Source organism: Scophthalmus maximus, chromosome 9, assembly GCF_022379125.1.
Source record: "Scophthalmus maximus strain ysfricsl-2021 chromosome 9, ASM2237912v1, whole genome shotgun sequence".
NCBI classification, from domain to species: domain Eukaryota; kingdom Metazoa; phylum Chordata; class Actinopteri; order Pleuronectiformes; family Scophthalmidae; genus Scophthalmus; species Scophthalmus maximus.
The window spans coordinates 12,615,180-12,635,000 of NC_061523.1; the positions used below are offsets into that span (position 1 = coordinate 12,615,180).

The 19,821-nt window shown below is 41.8% G+C and overlaps 4 protein-coding genes across 4 annotated transcripts in view; all 4 read left to right on the top strand.

The window, feature by feature from the left end:
• ints10 (integrator complex subunit 10) overlaps positions 1–3,679 on the top strand; it is a 25,032-nt gene extending 21,353 nt beyond the window's left edge. Inside the window, exon 13 of the mRNA XM_047334413.1 lies at positions 2,560–3,679. Coding sequence (XP_047190369.1) covers positions 2,560–2,777 — 218 coding nt within the window. The 3' untranslated portion in view covers positions 2,778–3,679. The remainder of the gene's footprint in view (positions 1–2,559) is intronic.
• ube2ka (ubiquitin-conjugating enzyme E2Ka (UBC1 homolog, yeast)) overlaps positions 1–19,821 on the top strand; it is a 24,864-nt gene that overhangs the window by 2,390 nt on the left and 2,653 nt on the right. The window contains exons 5-7 of the mRNA XM_035650014.2: positions 38–137; positions 2,214–2,342; positions 2,433–2,578. Of these exons, the coding sequence (XP_035505907.1) occupies positions 38–137; positions 2,214–2,342; positions 2,433–2,507 (304 nt within the window). The 3' untranslated portion in view covers positions 2,508–2,578. The remainder of the gene's footprint in view (positions 1–37; positions 138–2,213; positions 2,343–2,432; positions 2,579–19,821) is intronic.
• LOC118319538 (neuronal acetylcholine receptor subunit alpha-9-II) lies at positions 4,632–11,550 on the top strand. The gene is made up of 6 exons (XM_035650009.2): positions 4,632–6,221; positions 6,758–6,903; positions 7,898–8,052; positions 8,785–8,965; positions 9,210–9,561; positions 10,022–11,550. Exons 1-6 carry the CDS (start codon positions 6,182–6,184, stop codon positions 10,780–10,782), a joined length of 1,635 nt encoding a protein of 544 aa, XP_035505902.1. The 5' UTR covers positions 4,632–6,181; the 3' UTR covers positions 10,783–11,550.
• Positions 12,773–19,821, top strand: part of LOC118319536 (putative methyltransferase NSUN7) — a 20,797-nt gene continuing 13,748 nt past the window's right edge. Inside the window, exons 1-3 of the mRNA XM_035650005.2 lie at positions 12,773–13,848; positions 14,112–14,494; positions 19,432–19,490. Coding sequence (XP_035505898.1) covers positions 14,143–14,494; positions 19,432–19,490 — 411 coding nt within the window. The 5' untranslated portion in view covers positions 12,773–13,848; positions 14,112–14,142. The remainder of the gene's footprint in view (positions 13,849–14,111; positions 14,495–19,431; positions 19,491–19,821) is intronic.

Sequence of the window (19,821 nt, forward strand, 5' to 3'; positions counted from 1 at the left end):
TAAACAGTGACATGTACTGTACTCTGTATCCTTTCAGGGCGGCAGCGATGACTCTGAGGACAGTCCTCTTGTCACTACAGGCCTTATTGGCAGCTGCAGAACCAGATGACCCACAGGACGCAGTAGTAGCCAATCAGGTGGGTGTGCATGAATTTGTGTTTTAAATGTAATATGACACTAAAGATATTTTATTATTATTATATTGACCTTTTTGTTGAACACTCAGCTGATTTGCTGATACTTTTGTGAACTAATTATGTCAACACTTCTCAACCTTAGCATGTAGAGAGTTGCTCTGTAAATGTAATCCTGATTTGGTTGGGGACCTGTGTGTTTGACTGTTGAAATGCACAGTCAATTCCTTCACCTGCTTCAGCATCATAGCCAATACTACTACTGATTTTTCTTCAGAATTGATGAACTTGTAAATACAAGTTTAAAATTCCGATGTTTATGTCAGTTCCAACTGTGTAAGAGCCTGGATTGTTACCTTAACCTTAAATGCCCTTATACAGAATGAGTTGATGCATTATTCTTTTTTGTGCTGCCCTCCTGCTCTTCTGTCTCATATTGCTCATAGATGACGCCCCTTTTTTGATCTCACCCCTTCCTGCACTCTGATTGGCTGTAGTTGTCACCGATTTGTCTGGATATTTAACCTGCAAGATATGTAGTTTGAGTAGAGCCTCTCAAATTGCGTCTTTTTAGTGTTCACAAATTGCTATTGGCAACTTCAGACCGAAGCTCTGATTTGCCTCTGATCTTTGGCTTTTGTCAGCAAGTGCCAAAATTTGTCGGCGAGGGGAATATCAGTGATCATTGTGTGATCAAGGCAAAATTTGAAACTATTGTGAAATATCATTTGTAGCCAGTGACCTGTTGGTCACCATCATCTAATTTTCTTACTGAAAATATTTTCCAACTGACCACTACACGCAGATACAATCACTAATCCTGCATCACTTACCAACCCATGTCCCAATGAAACATACACAAAGAAATTAAATTAGCTTAGATAAGTTTTAGCATTGTACAGGATCTATTTTTGTTTTGTTGCTATAAAGTGATTTCACAGTTTTTTTACACAGTTGAAATTACTGAATGTTAGACAGTTGGTCAGATGTGGAGTAGAAACCAAAGGTTGTTTAGAAGATGTTGCACCTTAATTTCTCTTATAACTGCACTGAAAATAATGCATGCACGTTTGACATAATAATATTTGGCAAGTTTTTACTATTACTGTATTATAAAATTAGTCTTTGAGGTAAAGTGTATTGTGTCCATAACTTAATATGAAGCTGTAAATCATTTGTTTTATGTATGTAGTTTAAGAGCTAATAGTTAATGATAGTGGGAAATCTACACCTACATTACATTTCAAGTATGCAGATGCAGCGTGGAAGCATAAAGCTGGCCAGCGCAGGGCTGAAATGACTGCATCTGGCAGAGAATTATTTTATTGGCAATATGTTGTTGAGCCACATATAGACAATAGTATAGATGGACCATAATTGCACCACTCTTCTGCTCGCAGTCATCTTTATACAGCGGGATATTCAAAGCAAATCATTCCACCCACTTATACTTGCACGTTGTTTTAGGACTTTGAATCAAAGTGATAAGAGCTGCAGCTAACGAGTATTTTAATTCTTAATTAATCCAATTCCTCTATGAACTGGTCAGTTATTGGTTTTCAAAAAAAGCCAACCTATTGAAGTAAAATGCCTGTGAGTCCAAGATGACGTGTGGTATAAAAAAAACGGATCATCTCAACATTGTTGGCAATAATTTACCCTTGTTGACTAATTGATTTATTGATTGTTGTATCGCTGCATTCAACAGAACATGTGAACGTTCTCTTATATATAGTATTTATAATATATTATATTTAGGCTGTGGTAATTACTTTTTAAAAAACTATTTTACATAAAAAACTTATTCTCTCATCTCTTATCACTTGTGAACATATCTTACTGCTTCTTGTATTGTATTTTTCTATTGACTTAGATCTCTTTTTTCTGCCATCTACTTTGCTGCTGTTAACACCCAAATTTCCCATTTGTGGGACGATCAAAGAAATATCTGATCTTATCTTATGTGAAAAGTGAAAACAAAACTCTAGAACTTCATCACAACTACGTCGGAAAGTGGAAAGTTTTAGTTGTTCACTGTGGTATGCTGAACCCACAAACTTGCTGTTGTTTTGTTCCCAGTACAAGCAGAACCCAGAGATGTTCAAACAGACAGCGAGGCTCTGGTCTCATGTCTATGCAGGAGCTCCCGTCTCCAGTCCGGAGTACACACGCAAAATAGACAAACTCTGTGCCATGGGCTTTGAAAAAGTAAGTATCTCCTAACTTTTTTTTTTGCACCACTGAGTTCTGCTAACGAATGAAATTGTGGTTCTTACTGACTTTTGTTTTTCTCCCTAGAATGCAGTAATAGTGGCATTGTCGTCGAAATCCTGGGATGTGGAGACGGCGACAGAGCTTCTGCTCAGCAACTGAATCTTGACACCCTGCTTCATCTTCCTCTTGATCCCTATCTCCCCAACTCTCTCACACACACACACACACACCCACACACACACCGTCTCTCTCTCTTCCTCCAAATTCCAGCTCTCTGAAGGCGTGGACTCCTCACCTCCACACTCCCCCCTCCTCTCCGACCCCTCCGCCTGTCTCCCCTCTGTGTGGCATCTCTCCCCCCTGCTCGTCGCCTCTGCTGCACCACACTCCAGTCAGTCGCTCTGTGAGCTCTTATCTCTGGTTTCTTAAAGTTCATCCAATATTACACTCAGTGCTACAATCAAAAGCCCAACCACATCTCACCACCTTTGAAACAAATGTCAGACTTAAGACCCCGCCCCTTGCCCGTCAGTCCTCCAGCTCTTCTGGCTGTGTCCGAGAAGCGTCAATCAGCAGCTTATCTTTGCCTATGCAGTGCATTTATTTTAATTTTGTGAAGACATTTGTAGGAGAGAGTCAAGCCATTCAGGGAGGTTCTTGTGGACCTGGTCCTGATTTTTACACACTTTGGTCTTGCTTTATAAACGGGGGTTAAGCTCAGTCCTAGACGTTTAAACTGGTACCTGTCCAACATCCCTACCCTCTCTAAAGTGAGTTGTAAATTAAAATTTGGGACCCACTTCTGAATTTTATGAATTGTACCATCATTGAAAGTTTTGAGGGCACCAGTGTATAAAATCTTCACTTGAAATTTGGACATTCAAATGAAATCATGGTAAATATGAAGCTACTCAGACACATAATAGGAAAACATTCCATTAAGCGGTACTGAGGTGTAGACATAGTCATTTCCATGCCACGATTTTCCGGACTTCACTGTCCGATGAACCCAAAGCTCCCACAGGGAAACCCAGTTTCCACCTCCACACCTGCTCTCCTCATGGCTTACTTCACCTGTCCGTTTCTCCAAATTTCTTTTTTAAAAAGGAATTATTTGGTTTTGGTCTCCCACAGGAATACATTTGGATTCTTGTTTTTAAACTGAGAAAAAACTAATGTAATGTTCAGCAGTACCACAACCCGTCACAAGTCTGGATGGAAATGTTCCAAATGAGTTTGAAAAATAGTGCATCATCTAAACTACAGCAACAGATAAATATGTCAAAATGATTCATCTGTAAATAAAGATATTAAAGTCTGTGTAAATTAAATCCACACTGTCCTCTGTGTGTTGCCTCTCAAAGACACTATTGTGTGATAGTTGCCAGCTGCAGTAATTCCTCTCCTCCCAAAACACATGAAACAAATCTAAGCAACATTTAAAAACCAACTGGCAATAACCCTTCAGTACTGTCAGCGTTTGATGGTCAGTCTCAGTTTAATTTCAGTCCCATGATGATGTATAGAGGATCTGTTTGTGTGTGCTGTGGTCTTGGATCCAGCATGTGTTTATGAGCTTGTTTAACTGTGCATACATTTGAATAAAAAGCAGCGTGAGGCGCTAAATTTACATGACCAACAGAAATTGATCCTGCAGGGAATTACGTTGCAAGTGAAAATGGAGCAAGGAAGCCAATTTAGATGAAGAATGCGGGTGCAGAAGAACTCGAGACTGGATTATGCATATTGGAGTTTGCCTGTCTATACAAAAGTACTTTGCACTTTTGCAATTGTGTTGCACGGCTTTTTTTTTATTTTGTGTGCGTATAGAACCTGCGGCCACTTTTTTTTTTATTGTGTCCGGATAACCTTACGTACGATGAGGGAAATTGAGGATGAGCACAGTGACAGATGGCCTGCTCGGTGGCACGTCGTGTTATGCTGAATCTCTCCAGGAAGCCCTGGCAGTAATCTGAATGTTAGATTTCGGCATTGCACACTTGCACATCAGAGGAGAGAGGCTGTCACTTGATGCGTCTGTTAATCAACAGCAGTGTGACGTGTACATCTGTAAGTGTACAGGCACCGCACTTGCTCCAAAACTAATCCAGCCTCAGGTTTACCAGGCATCCTTCATGACAAACTCATTTTGTATCCTTTCATTGGATGTTGGCACATATCTCTCGTGTAGCTGCTAGCTGGAGCTCCTCCAAGCATCCCGGAGCAGAGGACTGTACCACAGAGAGCTGAATATATGAGACGGGGGGGGGGGGGGGGAGAAGAGCATGTTGCCTGGCTCCATGTAGTGGCCCTGAGATAATCACTGTGCTATTAAAATGCACTCAAAATAAATTAACTTGTTGCATTATTACAGTGTTGAATCTTCCATAGGACTGGTGTCTCCACAGCGCACCTCCTTGGCCACAGTTTGTTCTTGCCATGCCATAATAAATTAATGTTTATGCCTGGGCACATAAAAACTAAGGAGTGGCTTAGCTTTATTTCAGGGCTTATGTTCCCAGTGTAAAGCAATTTCAGTGTAGTGTCCTCTGTACTCCTCTTAAACATAATTTTTTTCCTAATGTGCAGCTGGTTCTTTTTTGAAGTTTCGCTCCCACGCACTGTATGATCCCCATATTTCTGCAAGAGGAAGAAAGGGACCATTCTGAGGAGGTTTCAATTGAGTTTAAAGGCAAATTGTTCTTGTGTTGTTGTGTGAGATGTCTGGTCTTTTTTAATTGGTTACCTATAAAAAACCCTAGCCCTTAGCATTTTTATTACTAGTAGCCTTTTACTCAGCCAAGGTCACTGTGACTAAACCCAAACATATTCAATCCTGAAATAATAATCTTCTGATAATGTTTTAGTTACAGTTAAGTAGTTCATTTTCTCTGATCAATACTCAAATTCCAAAGCTCCAGATATTTCGAAGCCCTTTACAATTCATTGCTGTTGCCTAACTCTGACTGACCTTTATTTTCTTTGATTCATAGATATAGTGCGGGAAAACAGATGATCCTCAAATTCCCACTGTAAATTGAGATTCAGCTTTTTATTTGCAACTTTAAGTGTAGACAAGACAACGGGCAGCAAGTGCCTCAAGTTGGTTCCAGTTGAACTCCAGAGTTACAGTAGAATCAAAATCTTGTTTATGGCCAAGTAGGTTTGCACATACAAGGAATTTGCTTGGATGTTTTGGTGCATAACAAAACTATTTAAAACGCCAGCACCATACGTACAAGGAGAAGAGCAGTAACGGAAATCTATACAATAGAAATGAAATGTATAAAACTGTGTGCAGCATGGAAAAATATGCAATCTGTCACTGGTCAGAGTTATAGCTGTACAGGCTGTGCAGGAGAAATTGTGCAAGCGTTAGAGGTTGTGCAGATTACTTACTATTACTATTGCGGGAGTAATAAAGTCAGTAATTTTCCTCCACACCCTCTGAGCGTTGGCAGTATGTTGTTGTAAGAGCAGACTAGCAGCCCACCTGGCAGCAGGCGTTTGACTGACGGGTGAATAGCCCAGTGTGTGGTGAGGTGGTGATTAGTGGGCATCCTGTTACTCTCAGTCTGCTGCTGCTATATGATAGCCGGGGTTTTATTCCCCGTCTCAGTCGGCAGACATGCTTCCTCCCCTGCCAAGAAGCAGGAGCTGGCCTGACCACGTTGACGTCCACATGAAACGGTGCCCCGCTATCTGCAACTGAGTTCAACTGGGGTTGAACGGGCATCATGTAGGTCTATTAGGGAATAAGATCCAGGATCGTTGGATTTGTGGTCCCAGTCACTGTTTTGTTTCTTCCTGGAGGCATTCATATATTCCTCAGGATGATCCCAATAATCTGGCTGGCGATGCTGCTTCCCGAAGGTGAGTCAGATTCAAGGTCTTGCTTGCAGAAAATGTTCTGTTGTTAAGCATTTCAAAAGATTGTGGTGTTTTAAACTTAAACAAATGCTTCTCATTGGTCAAAAATACAAGAAAACAAATTCAAACTTTATTATGTTAAAAGTATTGAAAATATGCAAACTATCTCAATATGCAGAATATCAGAATATCAGTCACCTTTTCGTCAGTTCTTCGTAGCATTTAAAATTGTCCAACTAAAACAAAATGATTCCTACAATACATTACAAATAAAATATATTTCTACGTTATTATATAACAGTTATGAAAAGTATAGCTTTTATAAAACAAGTAAAAATATAAATTTAAATTAAGTAATATTTTTTATAGATTGAGAGATTCACAATAAGAGCACTGTACATGAAAATACAGTTCACATCATTTGAGCTCATGGCCTTCATGTATGTGACATTGTTAGACAAAATGATCCAAGACGTAATGGTAAATGTGGTTTTGTTTGTCATGAAGCTAAACATGTCTGATGCTCTCTCTCCCTGCAGTGGTTCACTCAGCTCAGGGTCACTTTGCCCACAAGCTCCTTAACGATTTGATGGAGAATTATTCCAGCGCTCTGCGGCCTGTGGACGACACGGACCAAGTCCTCAACGTCACCTTGCAGATCACACTCTCTCAGATCAAAGACATGGTGAGTGCTAGCTCATCCGCAAGATCCTCAACCCTAAACCCAAAAGTGTTAATTTTGTATACTGTATATTTTAATAAGATATCAATCAGCAAAACAAAACCTTTTTTCTGCAAACTAGACCTCAGGACAATCCACAACTGTCTTTCCAGTATTCTAGTTCAGATTAATCCATCATGCGCGCAAAGTCGTTATTAAAGCTGTTTTTGTGATTATTTTGTTCATGATTAATATGGTGGAGACGAGTAAATGCATAGAACTGTGGAGTATAAGTGAACCCAGTTAAACAAAGATGATGAAATGTTGTTTTTGGATTAAATTAAACAGGATTTTCATCATTGCAAAGACAGCAGTCACTAAAGGATGGATTTGTAGGTGCTGAATGTAAAGTGTATGCATATCAGACCTCCTACTGTACTGGTCAGGCCTACTGTTACTCAGCTGGCTCAGGTTTCCGATCAGGTTCAATGCTGTGTCAGCAGCAGAGTGGATGGTGTGGACAAAGGAACAAAACCAGCTTTCCTACTGAATCTATAATCTCTGCGTCGTACCAGGTTGTCTGTTGCTGTCGGTCTGTCATGTTTGAGATGACAGGAGCGAGGCCCATTCAAGAAATGTATGTGTGTCAGTGTGTGTGTGTGTGTGTGTGTGTGTGTTGGGGTGTCCTATTACCTAAAGCGGTTATGCTCTCTTCGGTTCGGTGCTTCAGTGAAGCTCTGGCAGCGTTACCAAAACCTCCTCTGCCAATCACCCTCATCCCGCAGTCGCTCTGCTCATCCATCTGACAGGTCCGGGTTTCAGCTGCTGAGGTCTGAGGTGTATCTGTCCACGTAATGCTCATAGAGAGTTAATGAGCAATAGTGAAATGAGAAGTGGACCAAGAGTATCTCTCTGTAAGCTTCTTTTTGATTGTGTTTGTGTGAGTGCATTTGTGAATGCATTTTCTCATTTTTGCCATTGTGACTCTGACATCGACATCAATTGTGTGTGTGTGAAGGATGAGAGGAACCAGGTGCTGATCGCCTACCTGTGGATTAGGCAGACGTGGCATGATGCCTACCTAAAATGGAATAAAGAGGACTATGACGGACTGGAAGTCATCCACATTCCCAGCAGCCTGGTGTGGAGGCCTGACCTCGTCCTTTATAACAAGTACGCCCGTACGTCACACACGCACACACACATGCACAGGCTATGTTTCATTCTTGCCAAAACCTTATTGTACTTTTTAATAGGTTAAAACATACTGATATTGATATTGCATTATCAGATTAAAAGACAAATTCCAGTATAGCAGGATTATGCACATATACAAATTAACCATTGGGATGTCACCACTTTTTTGCTTCACTGATAATCCCACTTATTTTAAGATTATAATTATACTTTTATTATGCAAACAATACAAATAATACAACGTAAAGGGTTAAAAAAAGTTGAAACCTCAGAAATCGGAATTAAATGTATGTTGACCTCTACTGAATTGCACTGAGTTGCCAGTTTATTATGGATATTTACAGTATAATGTCTAAAGCAATAGCCTTAACAAAAATCGGTTCTGTTAAAAATGTATAATTTTAAAATTTGTAGTGTATCATGGAAGTGCGAAACCAACACCACAGTGACTGGATGATTCCTTCAGAAATTATTTTTCATTTCAGGACCATTATATTGGTTTGTATTCTATTGTACTTGTGTGTCTTATATAGAAATAACTATATAAAATAATTTCACACAAACAAATAAACCACAAAAATCTATTTGGGATTTGAACTAACAAACTCCAGGCTGCCTACTGCAACTGAAGACAATACTGCAGCTCAATAAATGACGCACATGACGAGAGCTTTTGTTAGCGTGTCTCGGCTTCCTCTCCTCCTCCAGAGCTGACGACGACTTCTCAGGGCCGATGGACACCAACGTGAGACTGCGCTACAATGGAGAGATAACCTGGGACGCTCCTGCCATCACCAAGAGCTCCTGCGTGGTGGACGTCTCCTACTTCCCCTTTGATAGCCAGGAATGCAAACTCACTTTTGGATCCTGGACCTACAATGGCAACCAGGTATGAAGAAACACACTCAGGGTGATGATCCACAAGGCTCACTCAGGCCTGGGTTGTGACCTCTGTGATAGATCTTTGGGTAACTGAGGCTGGCTAGTTCAAAAAAAGATACAGGCACATATTCTCTCGCCTGTATAGAGCATTGTATGCATTTGCTGAATTTCTGCTTTCTTGGAAAATGTCAATGGGTTTGAGCTGGTTGTTTGCCTCCTTTACACCTACTCAGCCCTTATGCAAATTCCAGGTAGACATCATTATGGGCATGGACAGCGGCGACCTATCAGACTTTGTGGAAAACGTGGAATGGAAGTGCCATGGAATGCCGGCCACCAAGAATGTCATCATGTACGGCTGTTGCTCTGACCCATATCCGGACATCACATACACCGTGCTCCTGCAGCGCCGCTCCTCCTTCTACATCTTCAACCTCCTCCTCCCCTGCTTCCTCATCTCCTTCTTGGCTCCTCTGGGGTTCTACCTGCCGGCAGACTCTGGGGAGAAGGTTTCCCTCGGAGTGACGGTTCTTCTGGCTCTCACTGTGTTTCAGCTAATGGTGGCTGAGAGCATGCCTCCATCAGAGAGTGTGCCGCTCATAGGTAAGAATTTTTTTTGTTTTTTTTAAGGCATTGTCAAGATTTTTCTTCAACACTAAAATAAACAAATGGAAAAGAAAAGAATAACAGAATAAGAATGATATTAATAATGATAGAAAGTAAATGTAAATAATAAAACCATAAAATCTTAAACACTTCATAAATGCCAGACAGTCTGCATCACCAAATGTTTTTGTTCTGCTTGTGGAACATCTAAAAGCAGCACCGTTATCAGGTAAAGTTTTTAATTTACATCCAAATACTCTTCATACCCATGAGCCTTAGTTGTATATTTGTGTGTGGTTTTAATCAGTAAATGTTAGGATGCCAGCACGCTCTATTAAGATGGTGATTAAAGTCAAATTTAGTGAAAGAGTTCCACAGGCAACACAAGACAAATGTTGACAAAAGATTGTAACAGAAAACCTATCTCCTGTCTCTGTTCTGCCTCTGTCTCACACAGGGAAGTACTATATTGCCACTATGACCATGGTCACGGCCTCCACAGCTCTCACCATCTTCATCATGAACATACACTTCTGCGGTGCCGAGGCCAAACCAGTCCCCCACTGGGCAAAAGTCCTTATCATTGACTACATGTCCAAGATTTTCATGGTTTATGAGGTAGGTGAGAACTGTGCCTCCGCCTCTGCTCCCTCCTCTTCGTCTTCTCACTGCCCCCAGGATGACCTCCGTCACCAGCACCCCAGCTCTCACGTTCACGCGAATGGAAAGACAGGGAGCCACGGTAGCCCAGAGGACCGACAGAATCAGAAATACCCCAGGCCCCAGACCCCCAAACCACAGCACCACCCCAGAGTGAAAGCCCAGCACCACATCACCAGAGAAGAGAGGAGCCACCTCTCAACCGCTGCACCTGGGAAGTACGAAGGCTCCAACGGTAAAATCCCCACAGGTGACTGCTGTCAAGATGACCAGAAGGTGCCCTGCTGCCCTGAGGACAAAAAGCCTCTGCCTCAAGGACCCACGGTGACCTTTGGCCCTTGTGTGTTCTGCAGCCACGGCAGTGGCATCCCTGGTGTGGACACTAAGCTGGTGCGCAATGTTGAATACATCGCCAACTGTTTCCGAGAGCAGAGGGTCACATGCGCCAAGGGGGCCGAATGGAAGAAGATTGCCAAGGTGATGGACAGATTCTTCATGTGGATCTTCTTCATCATGGTTTTCCTCATGAGCATCCTCATCATTGGCAAGGCCCCGTGACCAAGCAGTGACACTATATGGATACTCACTTTATAATCGGTTAAAGAAAAGGTAGAGCAACTATATTCTTATTTTTTAAATAAAAATGTTTTATGTTGTAATCATGTTTGTTAAAAGTGACAGTATAGATTATAATAATACCAAAATAAACATCATATGCTTGCATTCAGTGTTTTTCCCAGGTACATACAGCACAGGCTGAATTCCTTAATATTAACAAGACATTAAAATGTTTCACTTTTACTCTTCATTGAAAACAAAGCAAAATGTGCCAGACTATAACAAATATGCAGGGAAAGCCAAGAACCTACAGTCGAAAGAATATATGCAGAACTGAGCCACAACAAATGATTTTTCAAAAATCTTTGTTATCAGTTTTCTGAATTGTTGTTGGAACGTCCATTCTGCCTATATTTTTAACTATACATGGTGTAAAAGTATAGCTTATTACCTCATCGCCATCAATCATTGCTTGATGTTACTGTGCTTCATCATCTACGTACCATTGAATAAAGGGGGGTCTAGCTTATTCGCCACTGTAGAATCAGACGCCTGGGGTTGACGTGCATGCCGGCGTTGCACTCTCCCACTCCACAGAATCATTTTTCTGTTAAAAGTCATCCAGTGAATAGTTAATGAGCAAGCTTTGTTTGTAGCGCACCCAAGGCGGATGTAAGGTAATATGGAGCATCAATTATGTAACACAATGTGCACACTCTGACACCCACCTCCTCTGAAAAGCCCTATACCTTGAACTTGGAAAGTGAATGTGTGTGTGTGTGTGGGGGGGGGGGGGGGGGGGGGGGGGGGGGGGGGGGGGGGTTGAGGAATTGGAAGGAATAAACAACAATAAGAAAATAAAACCTCTTGAATAATGTTAGTGGAGGTGTAAAGTAAACTCCTCCAAGGACTGCACAGTTTTGAAGCACTTGTACTTCAGTGTTTCCATTTTTGCTCAAATTATAATTTCTACCACACAAAATATCAGACTTTTTATTAATCATAGGTTACATTTTGAAACATGATGTGTTCTTTTAGACTTATCAAACTAACTGTAGATAAAGTACATGAAATACCCCTGAGCCAATAATATTAAAATACTGCTCACATTGTGTATCATCAGCGCACTTGAAGATGCTGTTCTTCATACTTGAAAACATTTAGCTGTGAATGTGTTCATGCAAAAAGACCAAAACAAACAACCTGCCTGTCTGTGCCCCAGACTCATTCATTCTTAGTGAAATCTCAGTAACTAAAATCTGATCTTAAATGTATACCTACTTAGTTTTTTTTAAATTTTATTTATTTATTTAACCAAATATATTTATTGAAACAGCTTGGCACTGTAGTTTTTATCGAATCTTCCTCAAACTGTCGTGAAATTGCCGGACCATTCTCATTTGGTGCAGGACGGTGTGAGTGTGTGTTAGATCTACTCCAAATAAATCACACTGTCCAAGATTACATTAAAGGAATAGGTCACTGAGTGCAATGGTGCGGCTCGTTGTTGTGGTGCAGTGCGATCCTTTCACAAGATTTGTTGAGAATATGCTAAAGTGTTGTTTTTTTTTCCTTCTTACTTTTTAACTTAAAGTTCACAATACTAATGTTGTGCTATTGCTGGTTTCAGGTGGCAGCCAGGAGTACTGCTTTCAAAATGACCCCATACAGTAGGTAGAGAGGACAATAAATAAAACATGTCTCTGCCAGATTGTTCACCACAATATCTCCATCTTACAGTAGAGGGCGCTGATTCCCCACATTCTGTTGATACAGAGGCCTGAAGTAAAATGTTGGAAGTTATTCCCGTCTTTTTTATCATCTTCAGCGATATAGTCACAAAATGTTATTTGCTGTTGAGTTGACCTCCGAGTTATTATTTGGCAGGAGACAATATGTCTCCATTGCTGCAATTGCACGATTAAATCCTTTAAAGAAAGTGAAGTAGGGCAAATTAGAGGCAGCATACAATTGAGCAAAAATCAAATGTGCACATAGGAATTCTTTTTTCTATCCTCCTCTCCAGTGATTGTCATGCTGAGGCACGATGCATCTGACTTGAGTGAGAATCTCACATTTGGTGTGTGAGGGAAGCCTTTGTGTTCCATTGGTGCTCAGCGAGCTGCAGGGGCCACAGAGGACTGTGATCACCACGGGAGACCGGCACAAAGTGGGCACCGTGTAATGTGAACGGGCCCAGCAGCTCAGCCAGCTGAGGGAAGGACTGCTGGGGAAATCACCAAGTGCTGTAGAAAACTTCACTTGGAGGAGTGTTATCTGTCTCCACTTTGATCCACGCACACAAGAGGGAAAATCACTGTGATGATGATATAATGAAATCACCACTGACTGACTGGTGGAAGGAGCCAGGCACAGTTATCAGGCACTTTGCACACTTCACCCACAACATTTCAATGTTGTTCTTTGAACTGAACCACCTTCAACTGGCAGCTGTAGATTTTACATATACAAAAGAAACATAATCATCTTAAACTGCCCACTTCAGCCAGCTGCCACGTGCAAGCTGCTGAATTTCAGATTATATAATCCCGATAATCCATATATAAATGATAAATGCATTATGTAATTACTTTCCATCAGCAATGTTCTTATAGCTGTCATTTGTAATAACACTGTGTACAACTTTAACAAACCAGCACACAGTCACAGGCTGACTCTTGATCCGTGAAGAACGGGACCTTGATAGTTGGCGTGCAGTTGCCATGGCGATGGGAGGCTCGCCAATCCGAAGTGTTCCGTTAATGTGGACGGACATTTAGAAAGTTTGTTTTAAAGTGGAGGCGCAACCCTGAATGCAACCTAAGATCTAAAATCAGTTGTGTAAATCCACCATAAGGGAGAGTAAGGTTTAAGAGGGGCGGGGGCCAGCATCCGTGGAGACGCCCATCGCTTTGTAACGGAGCCAGATTTATCGCGGGGAATTTGTTTGAGTGGAGTCAACAGAGCCGAACAAACCCCCGTCACACACCGACACCGATATGGAAACTCTCGGGTGCGAGCACAGCATTTTGGGGAGAGAAAGCAGGACACAGATCTTCTCTTAAGGTAAGACGCTGACACTTTAGCCCACCTGCATCAAAACAGAATATTCAACTAGTTCTTTATGTGCCTGACTGGAGCACCTAAAGTCAGTTGCATTAAAAAACTAAATCGGTTTTGCATGGGTAAAGTCAAGTGCAAGTCAGTTGTATTTACAATGCCCCAAATCACACTTTTCTCTCACTGTCTGTCTGTCTGTCTTGTGTACAAGTGGTTTGTGCATCATTTAAGTCCTAAAAAAAATTTAAATTGTACACCGTGTTTTTTAGGGTGAAAAAGAGAAAAGGCACAGCTGAAAAGATGGTGAAAAATCGAAATATTAGAGGGCGCTCCAGTCGCTCTTCTGTGTGCAAGGCAAAAAAAGCTGCCTCCCAGATTGCAAGCAGCCAGGACGACACTCCTCCGGACGACCCGGCCGGCTGTGACGTTCCAGCCGATCATCCAGAGCTCCGGGCCACCGGCCAAGGTCAACTGGGCTTCCCAGACAGAGTCTACCTGGTGGCATCAGCCGTCTTCCAGAATAACCACCTGGAGAAGCCTGCTGCCCACCGATTGGTGAATTATGGCCAGGAGAGAGGAATCCCACTACCTGAAGTCATAGATGAGGAGATGCGACGTGCTGCTTTTGAACTGGCCTTCAATACGCTCAAATGTGAGTTAGTAAGTGACTTGTGAGCTGAGTTTGTGACTTTTTCCTCTCTTATTTCTTGCTTCCCTTTTTTCCCATCAACCTTGCATGTATTCACATCCACACTTTTCCATACACCTGTGTTTTGGGTGACCTTGGAGTGAGGACATCAGAAAGGGGTGTTCAGCAAGCTCTATTTAGATCAATTTCAAGTACATTAAATTGCAGAGTAAAACACGTAAGGTATTTGTTGCCAGGTATACAAACGGCCTTTTAAAATTAAAACGAATAGCTCCGTGGAAGCTAATTGACAGCTAGAATTGGATATAGATACGGGTGATTGATGAAGGGCATGAAGAACGAAAGAGAGGGAAAAAAAATGCTTGAATGACCAGGGGGAATTCTGTGTGATGCTACAAATCAATTTAGCCCATAATCTGTTATCTGGGACTAGGGTGAGGTCTGGGTGGCCGAAGTCACAGGGGTGTGTAATCACCATGGCAATAAGGGAGGAGAGGTGAGCCGACTGTCAGTGCAGGAAGCTGGCTGAAATCGATTTAATACGTTCTTAGTGGATGGAGAGGTCAGGTAGCAGGAACACCCTCGTAGCCATGAATGATTTTGTTCATTCTCACTATCCATCCGCTGAACTTGGATGAGCCCTGGGCCTACATGTCCCACAATTTACACAGATCTTCAAACCTTTATTAGTTTTACAGCTGTAGGTCAAAGTACTTACACCACCAGATGAAATCAGCTAGATTGCTAAGGTTAATAAGAGAACACTTAGATGTCTTATTGCCAAGACATTGTTTTCATCTATCACCATTTTCTCTCTACAAAAGGATGCTGGTATGCACTAAACAGGATGAGCAATTTGCTTTTACTGTTGGCCCTTGAAAACAAATTAATTTTTACAAGCGCTTGAGCTCTTCTTAAAGGGAAAAATGGCTTGTTCGAGCTTAGAATAATTATGGCATACTGTATTACTTGTTAACTTTAATCCCCTTCTTACGTTCAGAGCTTGTTTCAAAGACAAATATTCCTCTTGTCAGTATATTGCATTGCCTCAGTGCGATGTTATTACAATTCTTCTTCACAGTCCTCATCCCCCACGTCCGACATTTCTGGAATTAGTTCCTTTGTAGAATTAGGATGATAATGTTTCTTAAGTAAAGGAGGAGCCAGGGAGCCAAGAAGCCACGATTGTGTCGTTTGCAGGACTTTAAAGACATGAATGTTTCTTTAATTTGACTGTGTTTAATACGGTCCATGGTCGGCACAAGTTATGGATTAAATAATTTGTAGTTGTGTATTTGAGGCTGAATCAGCTTGTAGTGTTGCAGTACAAAAGTATCTGAGTACATCAACACAGGTGGAGCAGCATGTGCTGATCTGCCTCGATCACATACACATACAGTATTTTGTTCACGTGAGATTTTCTCTTGCACTCGCCGTGTGGTGAAATTGGGTGCAGATGAAATGGAACAGCCTGGAAGCCATGTTAATCTTTCCTCTTCCTCCTCCCACGAGCAGTGTGACTTTTGGTGCAGAAATTGATTTGCAAGTGACATACACCCATGCTGGCAGCCACACACACACACACACACACACACACACACCACACCACACATGTTTGCGTGTGTGTGTGTGTGTGTGTGTGTGTGTGTGTGTGTGTGTGTGTGTGTGTGCACTGCCTTGCAATGACTGATCCAAAATTGAGCTGAGGTCAGTTGTAAACCTGAAGAAGAAATGCCTCAGCAGCGAAAAAACACACTGAGCAAAATGCCAATGAGCTCTGGTATTGATCGTGTGATTATAACTCTTATCTGCTCAAAACAAAAAAGTCACCCGGTAAGCTCCATATCGGTGGCTGAGGACACAGACTTGTCTGTTGCTTTGCTCGTCAGTCACTAAAATAAATATGGAGTGAGAGTTGGTTATGATGTCTGCCGTGGCGTAGATTTGACATTTCATAAACAAAGAGGAGGCTGAAGTCGAGTCCTTCTGGTCTTCTTTGCTCTTAAACTTTATTCTGTCTCTTTCTCTATCTCCCCAGGGCTTTGCTGTTTCTTTGACCTCTACCATCTCTGTAAAAAAAAATCCTTTTCTGCTCCATCAGTGACCTAGAGACCATGTCGAGTATGTTGGCAAGGTTTCATTTCTTTTTAAGTGTTCATCCTGTGTTCTCGCTCCCCTCTCTGCTTGATGTATGTTCAGATGTTGAGCTATGTAAATTCAATTTGTTGAGAATTTTACTGGTGGAAAGTAGTTGACCTTGTCGCTGGCCACGAGAGCCCCCCGTCCTCTTCCCCTCCTCCTTCCCTGCCTCCCTCTTTCTTTCCACTGGCTGCTCCTCTGAGTATTTCTGCCTCATTGTCAGTACTGTCCGACTGGGCTGCCAGACGCCCTTGTAAAATGACTGCGGCTGCTGTATTCTCTGTGTGCGACTGGATGGTATTTTGGACCGCTTTGTGTGATGCTAGACATTGAGCGGCAGAGAAAGGGAGGATTTCTTTATTCGTCCTTGACCACTGTCAGAGCAGCTGACCACCAGTAAGCAGATATGAAATTGTGCAAGTTTGAGAGGTAGCTTTGCTATTTAGTCCAAAGGTGGTTGTGTAACTCACCTTTTTCTTTTAGCTGGTCCTCTCTGAGATTTATGTGCAATGTGGTGCACTGATGTGAAACCTTGTGAGACAAAGACGTGGCTGAAGAGAAGAGGAGCCTGCATTCAGTTCTGGCTCTTTCACCGAGGCTTCGTTGTTTGACCACAGCCACCATCAGTCACTGTCCATTGTTTAATACCTGGACGGAAGCCACAGAACACACAGCCTCAACACAGGTCCCTGTGATAACTAGTGCCTCCTGCTGGCGTAGAACTCATTTCTTGGTAGATTGATTCATGTGGACTTGTAAAAATCAGGAGCGCTGATATGAGAAAATCTGTCCGACTCTGTGTCTGCGGTGTAAAGATGTCTTCTGTGATTTACAGCAGATTTTTTCCCTGTGTTTTACTCAAACTGCTGTGTGTGATTTATAGCATGTGGAGGACTGTGACCTCTACAGACCCAACCATCAAGGCCCCCACTGGGGTCTGTTCTGCACTGTGTGCACTGAGTGGTTGGCTCTTCAGGGCTTATCTTTAGGACCCTCTGCAGTAATGGCCACTATTGGAAACCTTATTGACCTACAAGGGCTATAAATGAAGGCCCTGCTGAGGATTTGCCTTTGTTTCTGCAATTAAAGATTATGTACAAACATTTATTTGTGTAACTCGCATGCACCTGGATGCAGATGTGTGTGTGTGTGTGTGTGTGTGTGTGTGTGTGTGTGTGTCTGTGTTGCCCTCTCTCACGATATAGAGACCCAGAAAACATTTTGGCATAATTTGCGAAATGGTTAACGTTAACAGCATTGTCTGTGGTTTCCATGGTTCGGTCCTGGGCTTACCTCCTCTTTGCAGCTTTTAGGTAGCTATGTCTGCCAGGAAAAATAAATAACCAAGAGGGCAACCTCACACTCACACACACACACACACACACACACACACACACACACACACACACACACTGCACGGTGAAAACTCATACTAATGTTAAAACTTATTTCCAACTTTTATTTTGTCTTCTACAGTCACATAAAGAGATGCATTCAAACAATTTCCAGTATGTAATGAGCAAACACTGTACCTGCAGAGTGGCTTTGGAAGCAGCTGTTCTTTAATCCTAACATGATAACCTGGACCTCACATTGCAATGGAAATCCCACTGTTCACAGATGGAAATGAAACGGATGAGCTGTTAGTGTTTTTGTGTTTATTTCAGAGAGACTGCATCCTGTTGGCCGGCGAGACAGTTGCTAGAAAACACAATAAACCACACATTTGTTAGTGGTTATCTTTTTTATGACTACTGATGAAGAAGGTCAGACAAAGTTCAATTGTAGAGCCTGACAGTAGGCTGTCTGTTACCCACTTCTCTAATGGTGTCAACAAAAATCAGTGGTGATTTGATTTCCCCCCTGGTTTTCTAAAGGGCCTCCTTCTGTCCCATGCTGCACACGGTCAGATTTAGCTTCCAGGTGGAAGTAACCACCCTCTTTTCATCTGCTAAGACTCTGATTGGCTAAGCACAGATCATCGGCCTGGGATCGGATTTGGTGGAAGGCAACAGTAACTATTGCTGCAGGATTGGCAAGAAGCAATAATATTTGCATGTGTACAGCTACAGTACACTGCGCTGATCAGAACAAAACACCTCTTTACCCTGACAGCAGCTGCATCACTTCTCACAACTGACCCTTTTTTTAAATAGTGTATTAGGTTTATGATCAAGTCCAGTGACTGTGTAATGTAAAAGGGTAAAATAAGACTGTTCATCCTGTTTCTACATCACATTCAGTATAGTCTGGTATGAAATACATGCATGCCTTTTGCATTTGGTTTCACACTTATTTAGATGTAACCTGGGTATTATTTCAGACGTCATTAATTCATGAGTCAGATTACTGGATTTCACTCACCTACTTACCACCGACACAGTAAATGAGAGAAATGAAGCAAATAAAGAATCAGATTAAGTCTAATTAAGCACCAAATAAGCATTTCATCACGGAAAATTACCCCCCCCCCCCCCCATTTAATTGAATTATCTCTTCAAATTAAATCCCGGTCATTCGGGGTTGCCTCTAGGAGCCTCTCTTAATGTTTTTTTTTTCTCGACACGTTCTCATCATTAGATATGGATTTGTCCTTCGTAGCATATATTTTTGCAGTTAATGGATACTAAGTAATTGATCGTGACTCTATCTACACCTCTAAATGAAAGAGTGGGATTGGTTTCGAGGGATAATTAGACACTGATATAAAATATGGTACTAATATACATCATTATTACTCAGATGCATCATTTGTAATGGAAATCCCCTTAACCTGTTTTCCCCACTTTGTCTCTGCACAGATCAAGAACTGCTGGAGGACATCATGATTGACAGCTGCTTTTACCTCTCTCAGCCAATAGTGAGTGCGTTCCATAGGAGCAGTATATTAACTCAGCATTAAGTCACATAAGCATGTGGGATGTATTTCTTTTAAATGTGAAGCTAAGTATCAGAGTCCTGTTGACTATTTGAACGGCTAAATGTAAGTTTTGGAATTTATTATGCACTTTCTGTTTTTATATATTTACTCCATGCTGTAAATTATTCCTCTCCTGATGCTTTGTTAGTGCCTGACTCAGTCTTTTTCCACTATTGATATCCCGCTGCTGTTCATACTGCACATGTGTTCTGTTCTCACGACCTCTAATCAGTAGAAGTTGTGTTGACGTTTTACATTGATACACTCCCAT

What these genes read in the sequence shown, in the direction of transcription:
- LOC118319538 (XM_035650009.2), top strand. Translation starts at nt 6,182, where the DNA reads ATGATCCCAATAATCTGGCTGGCGATGCTGCTTCCCGAAG. An exon ending in GACCTCGTCCTTTATAACAA is followed by an intron (nt 8,053 to 8,784) that starts GTACGCCCGTAC and finishes CTCCTCCTCCAG; the next exon opens with AGCTGACGACGACTTCTCAG. An exon ending in GGACCTACAATGGCAACCAG is followed by an intron (nt 8,966 to 9,209) that starts GTATGAAGAAAC and finishes TGCAAATTCCAG; the next exon opens with GTAGACATCATTATGGGCAT.